General features: G+C 44.2%; 1 protein-coding gene across 2 annotated transcripts; it reads right to left on the bottom strand.

Annotated features, from left to right (window-relative positions):
• Positions 1 to 1,640: 1,640 nt before the first annotated feature.
• On the bottom strand, positions 1,641 to 21,390 carry SEC62 (SEC62 preprotein translocation factor). Of its 2 annotated transcripts, none has more exons than XM_075098505.1 (8): positions 21,256 to 21,390; positions 13,342 to 13,450; positions 12,848 to 12,953; positions 10,005 to 10,215; positions 8,313 to 8,405; positions 4,721 to 4,781; positions 3,692 to 3,811; positions 1,641 to 3,098 (listed from the first exon to the last, which is right to left on the bottom strand). In XM_075098505.1, the coding sequence occupies exons 1-8, from the start codon at positions 21,289 to 21,291 to the stop codon at positions 2,632 to 2,634; spliced, it is 1,203 nt and encodes a 400-aa protein (XP_074954606.1). In that variant the 5' UTR covers positions 21,292 to 21,390; the 3' UTR covers positions 1,641 to 2,631. The 2 variants fall into 2 exon arrangements, with proteins under 2 accessions (XP_074954606.1, XP_074954605.1); XM_075098504.1 differs by lacking the exon at positions 21,256 to 21,390 and adding an exon at positions 18,412 to 18,503.
• Between the last annotated feature and the right edge of the window lie 650 nt (positions 21,391 to 22,040).

A 22,040-nucleotide genomic window follows, 5' to 3' on the forward strand; every position in this document is an offset into this window, starting at 1 on the left:
AAAGAAAAAAGCAAGTTTGTCAAAGAATAAGGGAGGAGTTATTAGTAGGACCACTATAAAATTTTATGGCAGGAAGGACATGTTAATAGCCTAGTTGCTGAAATAAATTTCCACTGAGTATCTGTATGTGGATACTTGTTCCCAACTTTGAAATATCTGGTATAAAAGTGACCTGGCAAGTAACTAAACCTGGGCAAGTCCCCTTCTCATTTCCTCTCTGTGACTGGAAGCATTTGTCAGGATACCGTAAGTCCACTCACTTCTACTATTACTGGCATGTTGTAATTACTCCTCTCATTATCTCATTCCACAATAGCTCTGAAGTACTTGGGGAATAGTTGGAGAAAACGCTGGATTACAGGAAGGGGTCACGACGGCCTTTCCTCAGCCCCCAAACAGCTCCAGCGGGACCTCTTCCCACTGCTGCTTAGGCAGATGCAGGTCTACTGATATCTGATGTCCGCTGCACATCAGGCGGAAGGGTTTAAGGCTCGTTCAGAGCCTACAGCTGTGTGGGCGCGGAACCCCAGGGGGGTGATGATACAGCTTTTTGCTAGTTAATTTTGAGATCCAGACCCTCATCCCCAGGCCACAGGTGCGTAGCGCTGGCTTATCGCGCACATCCACCTAAGGGCAGGCAGATGGCAACGTCCCTCAAGTATTTATGATTTGACCATTTCAACTTTATTTTCTCAGCAAGGCCCTCAAGATGTTTTTCACTGTTTCACACACTTGAAACCCGCTGCATTAATTTCTTCAAAAACCAGCAGTGGCTGAGCTGCCCGCCGTGAATCCCTGCTGGCCACGTCGCCAGCGAGCTGAACGTTCTTGCACGGAAAGGCAGGCAGCTCCGTCCCCAGCGCTAGAAGCGAAACACGAGGCCGGGGGCGGCCAGCCTGGTGTGAGCAGAGAGTGGAACCAGCTGTGAAACGGGAGAAAAGGCAGCGGCCGGTCAAGGTGCTTCACCATCGCACCCAGCGTACCTCGGCAAGGCACGAAGACAGCGACAGGACTTTGTTAGCTAATTTTGTCGGTGATAACATGCACGTGTCCAGAAGTTTATCTGTTAAGGTCATGGGTCCTTTAATTTTTCGCTCTATGAATAAAAAAAGTGATCCAATTTATTTCCTTACAGGGTACACGCTCAGGAGATTTACGCAGCAAACACACCATATCCATGAACCCATACCAACGCACCCATTACGATGCATGTATTTGCACAATCATCCGAAACACCGATGCCGGAAGGAAAGGGAAGCAATTTAGGATAGGGGAAAAAAAAAGTTCTCTTAATTAAGACATCAGGCTTACCCTTAGCTTCTCTGAGCAGGTTCGGGAAACAATCAAATCTACAGTTACTGTCACAGTCATCCGGAGGGACGATGCCAGGTCTGAACTTCAGTGCCGAGATAACCAAAAGAGAGCGTAGGGCCTCCGGGCGCCCGCAGAGAGCGGGGAGTGGCACAAACTGCACAGGCGGCTCCGAGATACCGACGCAGCGACCACTAACGGTCGCTCCGTACCAGCCTTGAGCTCCCTGTGTTTCTATCAGCCGAATGCTCTCCTGCCGCTTCAGTTTAAAACCTGCTCCAGTTCCAGACTACAGGAAGTTTTAACATGAAGGCATACGTACAGCTATGGTTGCTTGCTTTCATTTAATAAAGATCAATTTACTCAAATACATGGAATGTTGGCACAAAACTAAAGCTCTTGTGGAACAGCTACCAACCATACACAAATATTCCGTGAGGTCCTCTTGACTTGCATTTCTCTGATAGATACACCACAAAATGGCTTTAATAATACAACCTGAACGCTGGATCAAATCCCTAAATAATAAGTAGCAGTTAAAGTAAATGGTTTGCTTTATTTGTAAATTATGTACAGAATACATTTGTTTTTATTTTTTTAATTACGACGGAGCAGGAGGAAGAAAACAGCCATCATTTCCAAACCGTGCTGCTTCCCTCGCCTGCCGGAGATGACATCTTTCTCTGAACCAGATGTACAAAACCAGTTTGGATTTCCTCAGTTGCTGGCACACGGTCTGGAGAAAGAGAGAACGCCGCGGCCAAATTCAGCGCTACCAGCTTTTTATATTTTCAGCAAAATATTTCGACTAAAACTAGTTCTCTTAGGAAAGCCTTCACAATCTTTTGAAAATAAAATCAAGAAAAATATCAAGAAAGCTGTGAGCTAAGGAGGGCTTTACCTAACTAGCTATCGAATGAGCATAACTAGGAATAATCTGAGATTTGGTCATTCAACTTTCACCTGTTTTACAAAAGCAAGTTGGAGAAGCTGAACTAATTGACCGGTTATGCAAGTACCAGAAAACTACGTTTTTCAGTATGTTTGAGGACGAGCTGGGCAATCTATCGATCAATAGAAAACTTGTCAGATTGATAAAACTTCCGTAAATGGATATTAATGATTAACGTAGTACCAAGTCATGAAGTTAACGGTTAAAAAAAAAAAAAAAAAAAAAAAGGAAGGAACTGGATATAAAACTGTTTGGTAACACGTATATTTCAGCACACAAAGATGCTACGGCATGGGCTATGTTTTGGTGATCAGCCAACAAAGAAAATCCAACCATTTGCACATACTTAGTCCCAAAACCACAGTGAGTTATGATTTTTCATGTGAAGGCCTACTTTCGGTATCTTCCTCCTCTTCCTCCTCACAATCCCCTTCATCTGTTTGCTGTTCCAGTTCCTCTTTTGTGATCATTTCAAAGTCGTTTCCATTTCCACTACTGTGCTGGGACCGGTCGTCTTCACGCCTGTCACTGTCAGTGTCTGAATGTCGCTCTCCTCCTGAGCCGTCCGTTCCCGAGTTCCTCGTTGCTTCTGTTTTCCCGTCGTCATCTTCCTTCTTCTCGCTATCTGATTTCTCCTCGCTGTCGTATTTTTGCTGCTTTTTGGATTCTGATTTCTCCTCTTTCTTTAAGTCTGCTTTTGGTCCTTTGTATTCGTGTGTGTACAGGGGCCTGAAGGAGTCAATGAATCCCACGTCTGCTGTAAGATTTGGCAGGAACCAGAAGTGATGCCTTCCTCCAGTGATGAGCCAGATGATAAGGAAAAGGATGCAGCGAGCTGTGTAAAAAAGGGAAATTTGGGGGTTTTATGGTAAACATCCACACGGTACAACCGCGGTGTAAGAGCTTTCTGCTCCTAACAGGCACCCAAAGTCAGGGACAGGGCTGACCTGGAGGGAAAATCTCTCACTCTGCGGTAGCCCTGTGGAACTGTTTGTTCCCACCACGTCTCCCCCACCCCATTATTTTGTCTCCGATTTAGCTCTGTATCCCCTCTGCTACAGAAGTACAAGCCAAAGAAAGCTTTACAATCCTGGTTACACCACTCTCACTACTGAACCTGTTCTTATAGACAGTTCTTGGGCTTGTTTTGCCTTTCTTCTTTTTTTTTTAAATGGAGGCCATAAACAAATCGCCACCCTACAGGAAACACCCACAGGTGTCACAAGCTTGAGCTTTCCTTCCTTCTGCGGCACAGCCCTGACACCCAGTGGCCACGGGGGAAATGGAGAGGTGGAATCAGCCCGGCTACTGCTAAGAGCAGCGTCCCGGGAAGTGAGGCAGCGACATATCTCGGGCGGTGGTTAAGAAGCCGGCTGTGCCTCCGCCCTTTTAGACTTCACCTGCTGATAAAGCAAAGATGACACTTACCAACGGCAAGAAGAAGGATACTGGCGACGAAACAGCCTGCGCACACGCTGAGGTAATAAACACCAACACGCATTTCTGCTGGCCAGAGTGGGAACAGAGTTGCAGCTATAACAGCGATCACTAAACGCAAAGATACGAAGAAAAGCATGAGAAGCACGATTAGATTTTCCTGGTAGGTGTATAAAGGTTCTAGGCTTACTGTTTAATTCAAGGTACTGGCTTAGCATAGTATGAGTTACTGATAGTATTTTAGGCCTTGACTGAAACCCTGTCTAGTCCCACCGCTCCTACTCTCTCGCCAGGTAGGGACAGACTGAGGGCCACACTCAGCAACTGGAAGTCGCTGCACTTAGAAGGGAGCCAAGGGAGCAGCTCAGAACAGAGGGCACAAGCAAACGGGGAGCAGGGAGCTGCCGATAACCAGCGCAGCGGGACCTGGGCGCAGGGAGCTGGGGGAGAGCGTGGGGGCCCCGAGGACTGGCCACAGGCCTGGATATGGCCGCAAGGGATGACAGAGTTTCTCAGGAAAGGTGGTTCTTTCGGGGAGAGGAAGCTGGAAGGTACAGGTCAAGGGTGTTAGACCAGCAGTCCAAAGATCCGTTAGCTCACTGGTGGCAGTTAACATCAATACTAATTTAGATCAAAAAAATAGAATTAACAGATTGGGCTTATCCTATACGCGAATACAAGTTCTAGGGTCAGAAAGGTATCATCCATAGTTTAAAATAATTCCTTTAACACCTTCCACATTTTTATACAACCCACCAGACTTGCCTACTGGGCAACTTCCTCATTAGCTTAAAGCAATGGAAACAAACCAGCTTGCCAGCGTGTGTAAGTTCAGACATTTGCAAAGCACGTTTCCGGTTTGCTTTGGTTTGTTTTAAACACTGGCTGGTATCAAGCCATGCTGAACCTGAGGAGCAAAATCTCTGTCCAGAAAAAAGACAAAGCTCCCCAAGGACAGACAGGCCTGCGGATGCCATGCCTATGTTTACGGTGTGCCCGCTAATATCTACTCTTACTTACCAAGTACAAGTCCCATAGCAAAAGTTTTAAAGTGAACAGGGTCGTAGATCCACACATACACCTACAACAGAAATAATCTAGTTTACACCTGGAAAACAAGCTCTCTGTTAAATGATGTCATTCCCTCATCCAATTGCTGGCTGCCATGCTCCAACACCTGCTGCTGACAAACGGCCCTGCGGTCAGGAACGTACCAGGGCAGAGGAGGGGGCAGGGGCCCTGCGCCCTAGGCTGGGCTACGCTTTGAACAGGACCTGAGGCAGGTTTCTGCCAGTGAAAGGGGTGCGAAAGGAGGCAGCCACGGGCTGCACGCCTGCCTTGGCTACCTGGCGGTCATAATCCCAGCCTCGTGGTGGGAGGCCCAGGGACACCGCACTGCCTGGGCAGGGCGCTGGCTGTTGCAGTGGCTTCCAGCTGGGAGGGGCAGAAGACAGGGAAGGAGTTTCCAAGCTGTGGAAGAAAACCAGTGGAAATCTCAGCCTGGAACTCTCAAAGAATTACTTCATGAAAGAAGTTGTACCCAGGGTAACTTACGGGTGATGTAACATCCTGGGGAAAACAGACAGTAAAACTGATGGGGAAATGACAGATTCAGAAATACCACTGCATCAAGGTTTGGTTTTATCTTTCTTTATTTGTTAGTGTTGTTCAGCACAAAGCCAAAAAACTTCTGTGAAGAAAAAACTTCTCAGGTTCACTGAGTGGAAACAAAAAAAGTACTTCTAGGTTTGAAGAGATTCTTCCCATTAAGAGAAAAAAAACCAGACTGAATGTGTGGAACAAAGCAACCAGCTGAAACACTCAGCTCAGCTTAAGTCCCATTTGATGGCCTCAGGTGAGCATCGCTATACTCTCTGTTCCACAGCACCCTGTTACCAATGTCTGCGCGAGAACGGGGGATCCCTTTGAGTCAGATTTGCTCAGCCTCATTAAAAAAGCTTCTTGGTAAAGTGCAGAATTCGCTGAACTAGTAAAATCAGAATGCTTTTTTTCTTACCAAATGAAACAGTTTGAACCTTAACTATTGTTAACTGTGGAAAGAAGCTTCTGATTACTAGAAACCAGCAACCCTCACAGCAGATGAGCTGATATGAACTAACAGGAGGACACCTCAGAGGCAGTAATAGTTTTTCACTGTGATGTAACAAGTATTTAATATAGAACTGGCTCAACAACAGAATTCAGAGGGTTGTGATCAATGGGGCAGAGTCTGGATGGGGGCCTGTCACTAGTGATGTTCCCCAGATGTCTGTGCTGGGTCCAGTCCTGTTCAACATATTCATCAATGACCTGGATGATGGGATAGAGTGTAACCTCAGCAAGTTCACTGATGATCCCAAGCTAGGAGGAGTGGCTGATACACCAGAAGGCTGTGCTACCATCCAACAAGTCCTGGACAGGCTGGAGAGCTGGGCCCAGGGGAACCTCATGGAATTCAGCAAGAGCAAGTACAAGGTCCTGGCCCTGGGGAGGAACAACCCCACGTACCAGTAGAGGTTGGGGGCTGAACTACTGGAAAGCAGCTCTGCTGAGAAGGACCTGGGAGTGCTGGTGGACAGCAGGCTGACCCTGAGCCAGCAATGTGCCCTTGTGGCCAAGAAGGCCAACGGTATCCTGGGCTGCATTAAAAGGCATGTGGCCAGCAGGTTGAGGGAGGTTATCCTCCCCCTCTACTCTGCCCTGGTGAGACCACATTTGGAGTGCTGTGTCCAGTTTTGGGCCCCCCAGTTTATGAAGGATGTGGAGTTCCTTGAGCAAGTCCAACGGAGAGCTATGAAGACGATCAGGGGACTGGAGCATCTCCCATCTGAGGAAAGGCTGAGACACCTGGGTTTGTTCGGCCTCAAGAAGAGAAGACTGAGGGGGGATTTCATCAATACCTATGAATATCTGAAGGGTGGGTGTCAGGATGATGGGACTAGACTCTTTTCAATAGCGCCCAATGACAGGACAAGGGGCAATGGGCAAAGGTTGGAACACAGGAAGTTCTACCTGAATATAAGGACAAACTCCTCTCCTGTGCAGGTGCCAGAGCAGGGGCACAGGCTGCCCAGGGAGGCTGTGGGGTCCCTTCCCTGGAGACATTCACACCCCGCCTGGACGCGGTCCTGTGCCCCTGCTCTGGGTGTGCCTGCTCCAGCAGGGGTGGGACGGGGTGATCTCCCGAGGGCATCTTCCAACCCCCACCGGTCTGGGATTCTGTGATTCTGCTTCTCACAGGGTGTGAAAGTTGACTGACTATATGCAGGTGTAACCCTGCTGCCAGTCAACTGTTCTGTGAGCCCAACAAACTGATGATCATGACAGGTGACTGGGCAACGAGGCAGTGTGTAATATTCAGTGTTCGTAAGCGCAGAATAAGGAAGAAAAGCTAAAAAAAAAATCTCATGTAAATACACAAGGACTGGCTCTGAATGAGCTACTGCTGAAGAAAGATGTTGGGAGTTGCAGTTCTTAAAAAAATGTTGGCTCGTTAATAAACAAAAAAGGAAGCAACAATAAGACAAGGAGTAAGCACTGTTATACTGCAATCCAGTACTGCGCCCAACTGAGAATGCTGCATGCCAGCTGGTTACCCCATGTTGAGAGACGACGGGCGGGGTCAGAGGTGGGTGTTACGCTGGATGAGGTGGGATGAAGCACAGCAAGAAGGCAGGTTGTGAAGAACTGACTGAGAAGAGTGAAATAAAGATGCATGAAGGAAGTATGTTTTCCACACAAGTGCTTTATTTGCAGCAGTCGCTGCCATGTATGTTTTATAACCAAAGGTGTACAAGAATCCTGGGGGAGATTCCAGCACAGGGTAATTTTCCTGAAGTAACGACTTACCATTTATCCCAAATCTTGAAAGCACAAATACGACTCTCTACATTACAGCGCTGTTAAAGTATTAATACTTTGTCTTCCCAGAAAGCAAGGTACAGGGAAGTATTTAAGACCACTGTTTCAGTGGAAAGTTAGGACGAGAATTCAGGAATGCCTAAGTGCCACCTCTCTGCTCAAATGACAAAGTCAGGCAGCCTCTGGATGCCAGATATTTTTTACTTCCCCTCTTGTGATCGCCCATCATATTCTAAAAGGCTTGTCTCTTGTTTAGAAATATTCCAGCATGACAATGGCCACAGGACACTTTGGACTGGAAGGGACCTCAGGAAGCCTCTAGTCCACCACCCTCTTGTTCAAAGCAGGGGCAGCGGCGAGGCCAGCCTGGGTTACTCGGGGCTGTACCTGGCTGGGCTTTACCCAGTCTGCTCTTGAAAGCCTCTGAGCACAGTGGCTGCAAGGGCCGCTCCGGGCAGCCCCCTCCAACACCCCGCTACTCCCTGAGGGCATGCACTTCACCTCATGGCCGCTGACATGTAATCTAGTGGCAATTAAGTTTTCTTTTCGATTTTTTAAGTTACTCTCCTACATTTATTTCCATCCCACCTCCTTGCAACTATCTAAACAATTGTTGTTTCAAGATCAGCCATCACATTGCCATTAACTTTTCATTCAGCCTGTCAAGAGTTTGCAGAAATCCAGCAAATTAACCTATTATCTGACAATAATACATTGATCCTGCAAGTCAAAAAGTACCCATAAATCCTACCTCATTTCCATCCAGGAAAACCTGGTCTTCGTGTGGCTCAAGTTTAAATTTCCTCTTTGTCTCCTTTTTCTTGGGTGTTCCTGGGGTCTCATCCTGAGGACAAGAAAAAAAAAAAATGAAGAGGGTTTTAATTTCTAGTGTTTTAATATATTAAGTCTGATAACTTTTCACAAACTTAAGACCATATTCACACTTTTTTTTTTTAAGTAAAGATGCTTTATTTCCTCCTCTTCTCATTTATTACCAACTGGGTACATCAAAAATAAAGGAAAATTGTAAGGAAAGAGAAATTTTATTTTTAGTTAGTGTCTAAGGAGTAGACTATGACTTCAGGATTACATTATGTCTGCAGACGCATGGCAAAGCTCCACTGATATTAACACAAAGTCTGAAAGAACAGAAAAGAAAGAAATAGAACAGGGTGCAACACTTCAGAATCACTAACTTTATTAGAATTCTTTGGTGCTGTGCTGCCCTATTTACCACAGGGACATCCTTTCAGAATCAGTTTCTGCCTGTTTATTCTCTATCCCCCTCAATCCATTTTTGCACCTTGTGCTTCCTCCTCTCTGTCTCCTTCTCTTTGCTTATTTCTTTGTTTGAAATTAACTTTCTGATTTTTGTCCTGCCTTGTTGTTCCAGTTACTACTGACTGGCTTATATAATCCCCTAAAATATCAGTTCGATAAATAATGATTAGTTTAAAATCAACATTACATTTAATAACGTAACTCTCCAGACGATGGGGAACTGGAGGAGTTCATGACTTTCATAATGAGCCTTCTAAAGGCCCTCAAGAGCCAGGGAATTTTATACTGATTTCTATGTTCAGACTGCCAGCAAGGTGGTTTTGTTTTTAATTCTTCTATTAGCCATGTAGCTTCCTTCTGAGATCTAGACCTCAGTACACGGACTACACCTTTCACTAAATGTGCTGTTATTTCACTTAGGAGTGTCTGCCTGGGAATAACTTTTGAGCACTGTCCTACGAACTGTCACTGGAATCATCCCACCATACACGCAGAAGAAAAACCACATCCCTTCATCAAGTTTCTCCTGCAGATTCCTAACATTTCAATTTAGGAATTCTGTTCTGCTAATAAAATTAATCAGGAATGAAAACGTGCAAAAGCACATGAAACTCTGTACAGTGATAATAGTCTGAACTTTATGAAGTGAATCAGAAGTCTGTGAAAACTAGGCATGATGCAGATTAGTAATGGAGCTGGCAGAGAAAAACAGCCCACTATTACAGAGCTGTTCCCAAGCGCCAAGTATCAAATACTACATTCCAAACATTCTTATTACCAAACATTGCAAAACTGTTTGTTTCACACGTGCAGCTGCACCGTTTGGAGATGTCAGGTCCCACGCACGTGTGTCACTCTACGCTAACGTACACTCGTACAAGGCATCATTGCCTGCTGCAGCTGAAGAGAAGTAGTAGGTTTTTATTAACTCTGCCCTCATTAGAAGGAGATGTGGTACACAGAGGCCCAACTGAAGCCTCTTTTTTGATTATAGATCAAAATAAAAAAAAAAGGAAACTTATTTTAGAGATAAACACAAGCAAAAAAAGGTATGTCACATTTTAGAACAACCAGCCGTACTTTTAAGCCATTGTAATCTTAACAATCAGTTCACGTATTCTCTGTCTCTTCTACAGATAGAAGAGACAAACTCTTCTCTTACCTTCTTACACTCCTCTTTTTCACCATCCTTTTTCTTTTCCTTTTCTTTCTCCTTCTTAGTTTTTTCATCTTTGCCACTTTCCTTCTTGCTCTTTTTCTCCTCTTCTTTCCCACTCTCCGTCTTTCCCTTTTCCTTTTCTTTCTTTGTATCCTTGTCAGGTTTCATTTTCATCACTTTTAACGCTCGATGAAAGAACTGCTTTTTCAGGAGTCTTAAAATAAAAAAAGTTAAATGATACATTTAAGTGTGGTTGCGATAATAATGTTTACACTCAATTATTTTATTAGATACCATTCTAGATTATCTATCTAGTATAATCATTAATAGAACGACTGAACGACAGAGGTCACCGTCATCTGCTCTATTTGCAAATAAATACACCAGACTTAGTTATCCTGGGTCTCACCTCTCGCTTTGCTTTTTCATTCATCTGTTCAAAACCACATAAAACCCATACTTTTCTGTGGCAGCATTTTGTGTAGATATAAATGAATACACAAGACGTAGGATGGAGGAAGCCACCAGGTCAATTTCATTATCTTTCCCATTAATGCAACTCCAACCAGTATTTATTTTCAAGTTCATGTTGAAGTATTTCATAGTAAAACTAAGAAAGCGGGCATACGGATTATCAAGTTCCTTGGTAAGAGGTGCGTGATGAATAAAATCGCGCCCTTGGAACTCCGGCGCACACGCACGCATTCCGTTCATGCCACCTACAGACACACCTTATAGCAAGTGTATCTGTGGCCAGCGGGGCACGAGGAAGTAGTATTTGGTGGTCTTAAGCTTGTCACCAATAAGTAGTGTCATTGAAAGGATCACAGCCAAACCCACAATAGGAAGAGCGGTACAGAATACTGCTCTCGAGACTGAGAGGAAGCAGTGGGTGCGAAACCCAAGCACTCATTCACACCGAAGATCCCCGTCCTATGCTCCGTATCAATCTGACTTGTCCTTGGTCTCTTTCGTCGCTCGCTGCAGACCAAGTCCTTATGCTGGACTGCTTGTTGAATTAGGAAAACTCGCCAGAGAGACAGAGAGGTCATTCTACCAGCTAAACTTATGTGTGTGCTGACTATCGAGCAAAATTTTTGCAGGTATGTAAAAAACCTTCCTTCAGACAATTGTTGACGCAGATTCTCTTTCTAGCAACAGAAAATCACTTGGTTTGTGATTTTCTTTTGTGAAGAAACTACTTTTCTTCACAGCTGGAAGTTTAGGGGGCACAGGTCCACAGGAGAGGTCTGGCCTGCAGGACCAGGACCTTTCGCTTGCAGGAGCTCCCTCTGCCTCTGATGGAATATAAAAAGCCGGGACTGTGCAAGACCTGCTGTTCAGCGCATGGAGCCGTGCTGTCAGCGCAGCCAACAGCCAGATCCTGAAGCGGGGCAGACCCTGACGTAACTAATGAAGTCCAGATTGCTGGCTGATTCCCCACTTGTTAACCCGCTACAGATCTGCTGAACAAAGCATTATTAATGGAGCTGATTGGTGAACGAAACTCCTCAAAAGAAAACGTAGTGAACTTAGATCAATAAGTAAGTGTACCGGGAGACCTCACCTACGTGAGCAGCGCTATGAATTCAGGTAGTAACTTGTTTTAAATATGCAACTGATCGATGCAATTGACACAGGATGAAGGAGCAGGATCTGATATTTGGCTTTCGTTTGACAGGCCACGTAAAACAAGCAATAGCCACACCAAGAGAGTTAAGGTACTTGTTTTTAATACGAATCAGAGCCTAGGTAACTTCTTATACCGAAGGGATTATTTTTGTATTACGATATTCTGCCATCCCTTCCAAAAGGCAATGGAAGCAGACAGTGCTAACGTTTAAAACTCTGAAAACGGCTTCAGTGACTAAAGGTGGCTGTAGCATTATTAGCAATATAGAAGCGAGCAAGAGAAGCCAAACTGCAGAGATGGTATGGTGCCAAAAGGATCATCAGGGCACGAAATGACACCAGGGATAAAAATCACTGCGGAGAACAGAGGGTTGAACTGACTGTCTTTGCACGCTACGCAGGGATTCTTTACGTGGCTGGAGCTGAAGGGCTTAACCAACTCTCGACCCATCCAATGCTTTAGTAACTGAAGAACAAACACACAGACTTCTACCCCAGTCCAAAGACTCTGGAAGGGAAAACTTTTCTGCTCGCATCAAAGTAACGCTTTTTCTGAACCTTCCCAAAGAAATCAGCAACAGGATTGAAGTTCAAACACAAAATCAACCCTGCCTCAGCCCTGGAACTTGGGGGAAGAATCTCACCTTGCTGCACAGCTATCTGAAAGAGGCCAGAAAAAACCAGACTAAATATCAGCCATATTCTTGATTTCTAAGTAGCTTTCGCAGAGTTTACACTCTCCAAGCGTAGACAACCCTCTAAACCCTGCATGTCTGCCCCAAATGAGGTATAGTCAGAATATGCCATTCATCTAAACAAAGCGCTTGGAGTACTCTAAGCGGCAGGGGCGTACCCTCTGAGAGGCATAAATTGAACCTCAAAGTCCAGCTTCTGCCACAACGGCAGACTAGGTCCACAGGAAGGAGAGATTTGAGTGCTCTGACCCTGCTGACTTAAAATAACTCTTTAGGAAAATTGTTTTGTTCATCTTTCTGCCCCAAGCAGCATAACGAGCATGAGAGAGTCTTGAGAACAAAGATGATAAAACTTCATTGTTTCCACCCTCAAACAATAAAAATACAATCATTATTTTTTACATACAACCACAAACGTTTTAGAATGTGCGACACCTAAGTGAAATTGGTTCCTGAGTAACTACGACATCTTGACAACTACTCTCCTTAATAAAACTGATGAGTTAGGCTAGGTCATACCTGTTGCAGTAATCAACTACAGACTCTCGGGTTGTAAATAAAGCCTCTTCTCCTTTCTTTGCCTTTGCCCATTTAGAATCCAGGAGGCAATCCACAGCTTTTGAGGCTGGAGGGAAAAAGGGAATTAAAAACGCATCCAGATTAATGACATTTATTTTAACATTTAGCCTACATTCCTTGAACCACACCAACCAGTCAGTCAGTTCTGGTGACGTTCCACATCCCCCCAACCTTTAAAGACCAGCCGCTACACTGAAATACAGCTCTCTTGACAACTACACACCTTTAAATCATAAAGCGAAAAGTTTATTGTGTTTACTTCAGGGTGATAAGATTAATTCTATAGCTACCTAATGCCTAGATAAGTTTTCAAAACTCAACTGTAAGATCAGTACTTACTAGATAAAGCACTAACAATAAAAGCAAAACAGCCCCCGCCCCACACACAATATTGGAAGCAGAAATTTTCATGCCCTGGTTAAAAGTAACCCTACCAATAAAATAATCAACTCGGTGGCCCATCATGTTGGTGGATTTTGTCGGACAGTTGAAGCGTAAATATTTAGCAACAGCTTTCTCCTCTTTGAATGGCTCACCGACCTCCTACAAAAGCAAAAGGGCAAAATTAATACAGTTTTTAAACACATGGGAAAGACACTCATCTGGGCTCAAAAATCAGACTTTGCAAAGTCCTCATTATTTTACGGCAATATCTAAGTAACAAATGAAATGTAAAAGATACGAAAATAGGTCAAGTAATTTTTCCCAAGAACTTTCTGTCTACATAAAAAGCTAAAAAAAAAAAAAAGCATTCCTGTAACAGCTCTGTAAAAAGAGCAATTTAAAGGAGGAACTAAGAGAAGACCACTGGGCGCATGGAAAGCTGCTTACAGCACGCAAGCGTGGATGAAAACAGCTGTGAAGCTGAGCGCAAAGAGAAACAACAGAGTGAAGAATGAACACGTATGAAACGACAGTGATGCAGGCGTATCGACAGGGTACAAAGCAGCCTAAATTTCATGTGAACAAGTAGAAAACCATGGTGAAAAGAAGTTGGAAGGTTTGGATAGAAAATGTCAGTCCCACTGCATGACTTAATGACACTGCAGAGTTCCACTGAGGAGGTTCTTCCATCCTAGAGACTAGGAACATCTGTTAGAAGCACAGCAGGATGAAGTACACCAACAACAAAACAGCTGATTTAGGAACAGGGAGCCTGTGGTCTACACGCTTCTATGAATTCTGAACATTTACCAACTTGCAGAGAGGTAGCAGAATTCAAAGATTTGTAAGATGGAAGGATGGAGATGGGCATTTTTGATTATTTGAAATTAAGATCCAACACTAGTAAGCAGGAAAGGAAGATCTCTCTAATGTTCCTGCTTCACAAAAACGTATCTGAAACAAACATTTGGCATATTACACTGACTTATGTAAACTTCCTCAAAAATTCCTTTCTGTAAGAGCGCTTTCAATCAGTAAGGCTTAATTTTCCACATCTCCCCGCTACTCGCAGATCAATAACAGAGAAACACCACAACATCTTTTCAGACCGCCAGTACCTTTTCTCTACCTATTCTTCTCATGCTGACTGAAGAAATAGATTAGAGAAGCCATAAAACAGATTGGTGATTTACTGGAATATATAGAATTCAAAGACATAATGTTTTTAAAGGTCAATAAACATATACCACCTCCATTACTGCTTTTAAGATGTAGAATCATAATATTGCAAGAAGCATGTTAAGTGGAAACACAAGGTCAAATAGATGTTTTTAAACCAGAATAAAAACTTCAGATGGTGAGAGCTGTTAATTTTCAACAGTTTGCACAGCTAACTTTCAAAATCAGCTGGCTAATGATTTATCCTTCTAGATGGGATCATTGCTTTTCCTATCTGAGGACAATTTTGAAGAGAATAATATAGACATAAGATATCCAAATGATCAAAAGCACTCCACAGTTTGTTAGTTCTGAGCTTATTGACATATCGTAAAGCCTAATTCTTTATATGTATGCAGAAATATGCTCTCATACTCACACGTTAGACAGTTTTAAAAACATGTGCCTAAATCAATCCAGATAATCCTCATCTAGATTAACTCTTTCTCCATGTTCAATCCTTTTTCTTTTCCCCCCTTAATTTTAAAAATCTGTGTAAGTCATGGAAAACTATTTACTAACTGACAGCACACGTATGCATGTAATTTATGTACTGTAGTTTGATGTCCTCTTATATGGTACAGTTATACCAGTAATTGTAAATCACTGACGACACTACCCACTTTGGTACCAAAACAGAGTTGCTTTAATAGCAACAAAATGAGTTAAAAGCATTTAAGGAAAAGGAGCGAATGCACACCATCGTTACCGTATGGCACACGCGCTCAGGTGCCACAGGGAGTGGTAACCATGTGCAGCAACTGAGTTTCACAACAATGCTTTTCTGGTATCTCCTACCAGCAAATTAAACTTGGAACAACTCCTCCCAGGACAAATGTAGTCCTTCACAGCACAGACCATAAAACAGTCACAGAAGCTACAGATATTGGCATCAATGTTAATTCCTCTGCTAGGACTGGGGTTTTTTCCTTCCCAAAACATTTACGATCCTGATGGGTCACGTGATGGCACCAGGGAATTTTTTTTTAATTGCTCTTTACTATCTACTGCTTTGTCCTTTTCTGTGGGATAGTTTCATAACATCCCAAACAAAAAAAGGGTTCGCTATGAGAAAGACTGCCACAGTTGAACTGAGCTTATTCTGAGACAGTTTCCCCTGCAATTTAATCCTCATTTTTCATCCCATCTTCATCCCTTTATTTGCAGAGACAGGCTTCTGTTAAAATATTAAAACAGATGACTGACAAAAAATATTATTTCATTTCATCATAAAGTGAAATCCACAAAAGCCCTGAAAATTTCAGCATCCTAAGCACAACTTTCTAAAGATGCAGTTCAACTGATCTTCATGTTCAGTTGTAAAAATAGCCAAAACCCAGGCATTTTAAGCCTTCTTATACATTTAGGAGAAAAGATTACACAAACGGATCAAGGGGTAGTTCTCAATAAATTATGAAGCTTTAAAACAGATGACACAGCCTTAAACAGCATTTGGAACCTTCCTGATATTTTAAGTTTGCTTTCCTATAAAAGACAGACAGATTCAAGAAACATCTCAGGCAATGAGATGTTGTAGATGTTATAAACTGTCTTCTCAAGTAAAATTCTATGATTAAACTGTTTTCAAATAATAAAAAATGGGATAGTGCCAAGCTTCCAAATACTTCTGCTCTAGATTTTGGTTCAGACCCTTGCATCTACTTTGATTTTATACATCAAAAAATGCATGTTGTCACTAGACAGCATGTAAAATTTAGAGATTTATGATCCCTGACAATTTACAAACTCTGGAAGAATGCCATTAAAAAGCAAATCAAACCCAAATTCTTATTTATCTAGACAGAAGAACTCCATCTACAGGCAGACAGGAGAAGCAGTGCTCAGCCTACCTACTTACTCGAAGGCACTGACATTTTACAGTTTTTAAGACTAATTCTAAAGCACTCCTATCAAAATTCTGCCCTGTATGAATTCATACAACAACGCTGGGACTGAAGTGAAAGGAAAACCCTAACCGAATTATTTTTTTACCATTATCTCCCAAATCGAAGTATAGCACAGTGCATTCCAAACTTCCTTCAATACACTGATGTAGTTCCCAGTTAATTCAGCCTCCAACTGGAACTGCAACAGCAGAGAGGCCTGTATACATTAAAAATAAAAACATCTGAACTGAGCTACTAAACTAGCGTGCCCATGAGCTCCCTTCTCCCTCTCATCTCTACCTAAGTATGACTTATTCAGGTTCTCTTACTCCTGGAACCACTCAATGGATGTCAAAAAGCCAGAGCGTATTTGTGGTTTGAAATTTCACTCTTTTTTTTTTTTTTTTCCCCTTTGCATCACAGTTGGGAGAAGACAGGCACGACCCAAGACAGGATGATTTCCTTCCACAAAAGCGTAATGTAAACAAGGTTTCTGGAAAATCAGAATAGAATATCACTAACAAGACCAGCTATTTCAGGTGCAGACAAACGCATTACAAAGATTTATGTTCCTCCATTTTAAAAGGATCATCAAAATTCTTTGAATCTTCTGAATCGCAAGATTATCTTCTTCCTTTCCCTCGTGACTCTCAGGACCTTAGAGTAGATGATGTTCTGTGGCAGGAGAGCAGGTACTCCTCACCCATCCTGCTGAAGCATTTATACTTTGCCTAAAATAAATCAAGGTGCAGTAGGACAGACAAAGCCACACAAATTAGCCTGATTAGACAGATCACCAGGTGGGAGTGGGTAGGGGGGAAACAAACACATATAGGGTCTCAGGACTTGCTCTTAGGACTCCATCTGTATTTTCTTCAGTGACTAATAAATATAAAATTGTCCAACTCCTGCACTGATGACCAGTACATGCATTGCCTGAGGTCTCCTAAAAGAAACGTGGCGGAGCCATGCAGAGAAACCAGTTCTTCAGGATTATTGTGGCTGTGTGCTAGCCACAAGACATTAACTTTTCTTCACAGAAAAAGATGTAACAGGTTTTTTTTCCCCCTATACACATCCTATAAAAACAAAGTATTTCTTCCTTCTTTCTTTTCAGCCATTGCTAATTTTTTTGAGCAAGAGCTGTAAACAGAGTTCTAAAACTCATGCCAAAGGACCAATGTACGGTACTTTGAAGCCAAAACATGCCAGCTTCAGTCCCCTTCTAAGCCTAGGCCAGGTGTTTCGACTTTTTCCCTTCCCACCTCCAAAAACATAACTCAGATTTTCAAGAGACAGCAATTCTGGTTTTACTGACTAGTGGGGCTGCTACTTTTAATTCCTATTTTTCTGCAGTTTCCCTCCCATTATCTTTGTTTCTTCCTCCTCTATCACCTGATTCCACTCACTTTCAAAGTAGTTATTTAGCCATTCTTTGTTATCATCCCACTCAGTTTTACTACAATTTTTGAGAAAATAAAGACAAACAGGCAAGCTGGATTAAAGTCTGTGTTACTAGAAAACCACTGCATTGTCATTTCTGCAGATCCTTTCCCCATACTCATTCACAACAACCTGTAGCATGGGAAGCAGCAATGCAGCTGCTGCACATTTTCCTTCTAGCAGAGCCCAAATCAAGACACAGCAGAACTGTAGGCTACAACGGTTAATACTGCCTAGTAGATATCCTTCATCAGGAGAATCTCAAAGCTTGAATCCACTGATTCAAAAGGAAAAAAGAAGTCAACAAGGAAGATACGTATCATTAATGGCACGTACACGGCATTGATGCCACCTCAGCCATCAATTTGCAGTGAGACATTTGCCTAAGAACTGTTCTATTTATAAAAGCAGTATTTATATGCATTACCGTTTCTAGAGCAGAGGATGCAGCACTAAGGTGCTATGCAAGTGCTATTAAGGGCAACGAAAAGATAAACAAAACTTCATATGGGCAGAATAAAACCGTGCACAATGGAATCCAGCCAATGTAATTAAAACTTAATGCCTACTTACCAGTCAAATGGCAGACCTGCCAACGGATTGCCACGTGTTACCCACTGAATGCTTGTCAAAGTAACCAACTCTGAAGATTCTGTGTTTAAGTGAATATTTCAGGATGTGGATAGAACCCTATTTTTTTCCCCAAGAGATGAAATAGCTTCAGTTGGGTTGCTGCAGTAAAAGGCACTCAAAGACAGCCCTGATCTTCAGTCTAAAGAAAATATACTGAACTAGCCACTAGACAACATATGTTGGTTTTCTTTTAATAATTCCTTTACACACAGCAGGCATTCTTGATTTCAGAAATTTGAATCATGGGGGTGCTCGAGCAGCCTGCATCCTATTGACCACCCTCTTTTCACTACTGCATGTCTAATTAACACCATGTTAATTACAGTCAAATTACCGTCAGGAAGGACACTTTGGAAACTTTACCTCTAAAACGTCTTTATGCAAATTTCTGAAGTCAAGATTTCGGCAACTTCCGTAACTTTCAGCTTGTTGCCAGAGGAAGAGTCTAAGTATGCAATACAGATTGGGCAATGCATCTTTTCATGAAAATGCATCCTATAAAACACATCCTTCCTGCCATCACTTCTGACGGAAAACACAGAAAGTAAGCTCGACAGGACTTTGAACTATTTTACTGAGACTTTTTTCATGTCTCATCTCACGTTTAGCTAGCTAACTGCTGTGATTCCAAACTTGATGACAGACATAAGAAGACCCTATAAAAATTATTCAGAACCCAGTTTCTGTACATATTTGTCATTGAACTCTATCACATCAGCCTCTTCCATAGCTAAATAGACCATCTCCTGCTAAGAACCATACTCTTGTCAAGAAATACAGCTCTACTTCATGACCACAGGGTATTCAAATGTCAGTTGTACACAGTGCAATAAACAGTCTATTAAGGGGAACACATCACCCTAAAGTGAGTACACATTTCTAAAGCACTTGAAACACCTAAAAATAAACATCTCACATGTCACTTGAAATGAAGAAACTTGCAGCATTACCCTGAAATATTATAATCATACTGTAACTATGCCAATAAAGTTCAAAAAGCTTAAAAATCCCCCAAAACCAACTACCAAAAAAAACCAAACCCCACGTTGTTTTTTTTCACTGATCAATTAAGAAAACCCTCTGGGCATTCAACAGTATTCTTTGTTCGCTCTGTCTCCCCATTGTTATTGACATACACTGGGCAACTACGAAGGCGCAACAGACTTTTATCTGTATAATTATATCACAAATTTAGGCCACAATCTTAAACCTTAAGTGTTAACACCCAGACATGATTTAATTACCAACAATCCGGGAAATACTTTTACTGCTAAGAGGCTGGAAATTAAGCATGTGCTTAAGTGCCTGCAAGACCACGGCCTTGGGTATTATACAAAACATTAAATTACATTTAATTTGGTTTTTATGGATGCTTTATTGAGCTGTTGTTGCCCTTGGTAAGGGACAGTCTACAATGATGATGAAAAGAGAATAATTCTGCCATGTTTTATGATAATTCATTGAATGCCTGTAATTGATAAGGCTTGCTTAACAAGATTCTGGTTAATTATTCTTGGCATTCTGCCCCCCCCCGCCCCTGTTATTTGAATTAAAGGGAGGAAAAGGAACCCTTACAAGTGTGGAGACATCTCCATCTCTTTGGGGGAAGGGAAAGGGAGGGAAAGGAGAGAGGGCAACTGAGCAGAAGGACCACAGTTGAAGTGTACGTTGTTGAATGGCTCTATGATTTCTCTCATGAGTATTACCTCCACTTAACCAAATGCTATTCAGGCTTAGGGTTAATAATGCGTAACAGGCATTATGGTAACCGATGCTGTAACTATGCCCAAAACATGCATTAAAAACTCTGTAAAACTCACTGTTAAAGTTAGACATCTGAGAAATCCAGACATCCAGGTAAGTGGAAATACCTTCATTTTACCTCTAATAGATACCACATAATTCTCACTACGTTCTAACATCATCTCAAAGCTGATTAGGTCTATTTTTAGACGCGGTTGTTTGTTTACATTTTCTAAACCTAAATATCTTTTTCTTGCCACATCATTTGCCGGCTGGGGACACGTTTGTTTTTAAGAAGCTTATACCGCCTGTCCCATGCCTTTTGCTTCTGAATCACTGGAGCCGACCGGCTGGGTGTCAGCTCTAGGCTAAGCTGGCTGCTCACCTGGGTGTCCTGACTGCTGTCCTCACTTCAGTGAGCTACTGTGCGACATCGGTAACGGGTGAGATCCCAAGAATAACATGGCGATTAAAAACAGATCACAGCTCCGAATCCCCCTCTCTGGCCATCGATGCGATGTATTTGAGGGCGCAGACCCCGGGAGGACGAACCGGCCGGGCTGGGCTGTCCCACCGGCCGGACTGGGCTGTCCCGCCGGCCGCCCCTCAGCCCTCCGCCGCTGCCGGACTAGCTCCTACCCCCGTTTCTCCATCGCCGCGTAGCGGGGCTCCAGTTTTTCCTCAGTATTTATGAATTTGCTAGAAAATTCTGAGGAAAATCTGCCCCCCCCCCCCCGCCCTAGTGCCAGCCCGGGCTTTCACCAAGCTCCGGAGCGGGGTTCCCGCCGCCCCAGCGGCGGCAGAGAGGAGGGCGCTTCCCTCACCGCCGGCTTGCCCGAGCAGACGGCGGCGGCACCACCACCACCACCCGCCGCCGCCGCCTCCTCCTCACAACGGCACGGCGTCGGGGCGGGGAGGCCGCGGAGTCAAGCGGGGGGAAAGCCCCTCTGCGGGTCGGCCGGGCCACCCTAAGGACGGGGAGGGAGCGCTACCGCCGGGGGAGGGGGCGCGGGCCGGGCAGGGAGAGAGAGGCTCGGCTACCTGGATCCGCTTCCTGTGCCTCCGCCGCTCCGCCATGTTGTCCCCGTCTGCTCCGCCGGTGACGTGGGCCGAGGGGGAGCGGGGGGGAAGCGGCGGCGGCCTCGCGAGAGGCGGCGGGAGCCAGCGGAGGGGCGGGAAGGCCGCGCCCCCTCGGTCCCTCGCCGCGACCGCCGGCGGCGTAGGCCCCGCCTCTCCTCAGCCAGCTTCGCCTCGGACCGTCAGCCTGCCTCGGCTCCCCTCAGCCCTCTCGCCGGGCGGCGCTGGTCTCCGAGATACCCCACTCCGGGTTCCTCTTCTGGCGGGCCACCCCCGGGCCGAGCTGGGCCCCCGCCGGGCTGTCAGGCCCCGTCACAGCGTGTTGGTTAATGAGAAACCTCCCCGCTCGGGGTGGGGGAGATGCAGCTTGTCCTGCTCCTGTGCCCGGGCTTCACCCAGCGGTGCTCAGGCCTCGGCGTCGAAAGTCCATCTCCCAAATCGGTATTTCGGTGCCCTCGCAGGTGGCTGCACGTCGGAGCCCACCCGAGGCAGGAGGCAGCGCTCCAGCCGCAGGCTGGGCAAAGCCGGGGTGCCCGTCGGCCATCAGGGGTGTCGGAAGAAGTAGCCCATCCCGCTGGAATAAAGGTGCTCCAGCTCTTCAGCAGTAAAATTCTGTATGTTTAGTTTTGATACTCCTAAATGGGACGTTAGGCCTTAAAGACACTTGATACAGCAGGCCTTCGTTAGTTGTTACCTACTTGAACACGCTCTGATGGCTCCCTTCTGATATACCTACAGAATTAGGTTTA

This window comes from Phalacrocorax aristotelis, chromosome 7, assembly GCF_949628215.1.
Source record: "Phalacrocorax aristotelis chromosome 7, bGulAri2.1, whole genome shotgun sequence".
Classification (NCBI taxonomy): domain Eukaryota; kingdom Metazoa; phylum Chordata; class Aves; order Suliformes; family Phalacrocoracidae; genus Phalacrocorax; species Phalacrocorax aristotelis.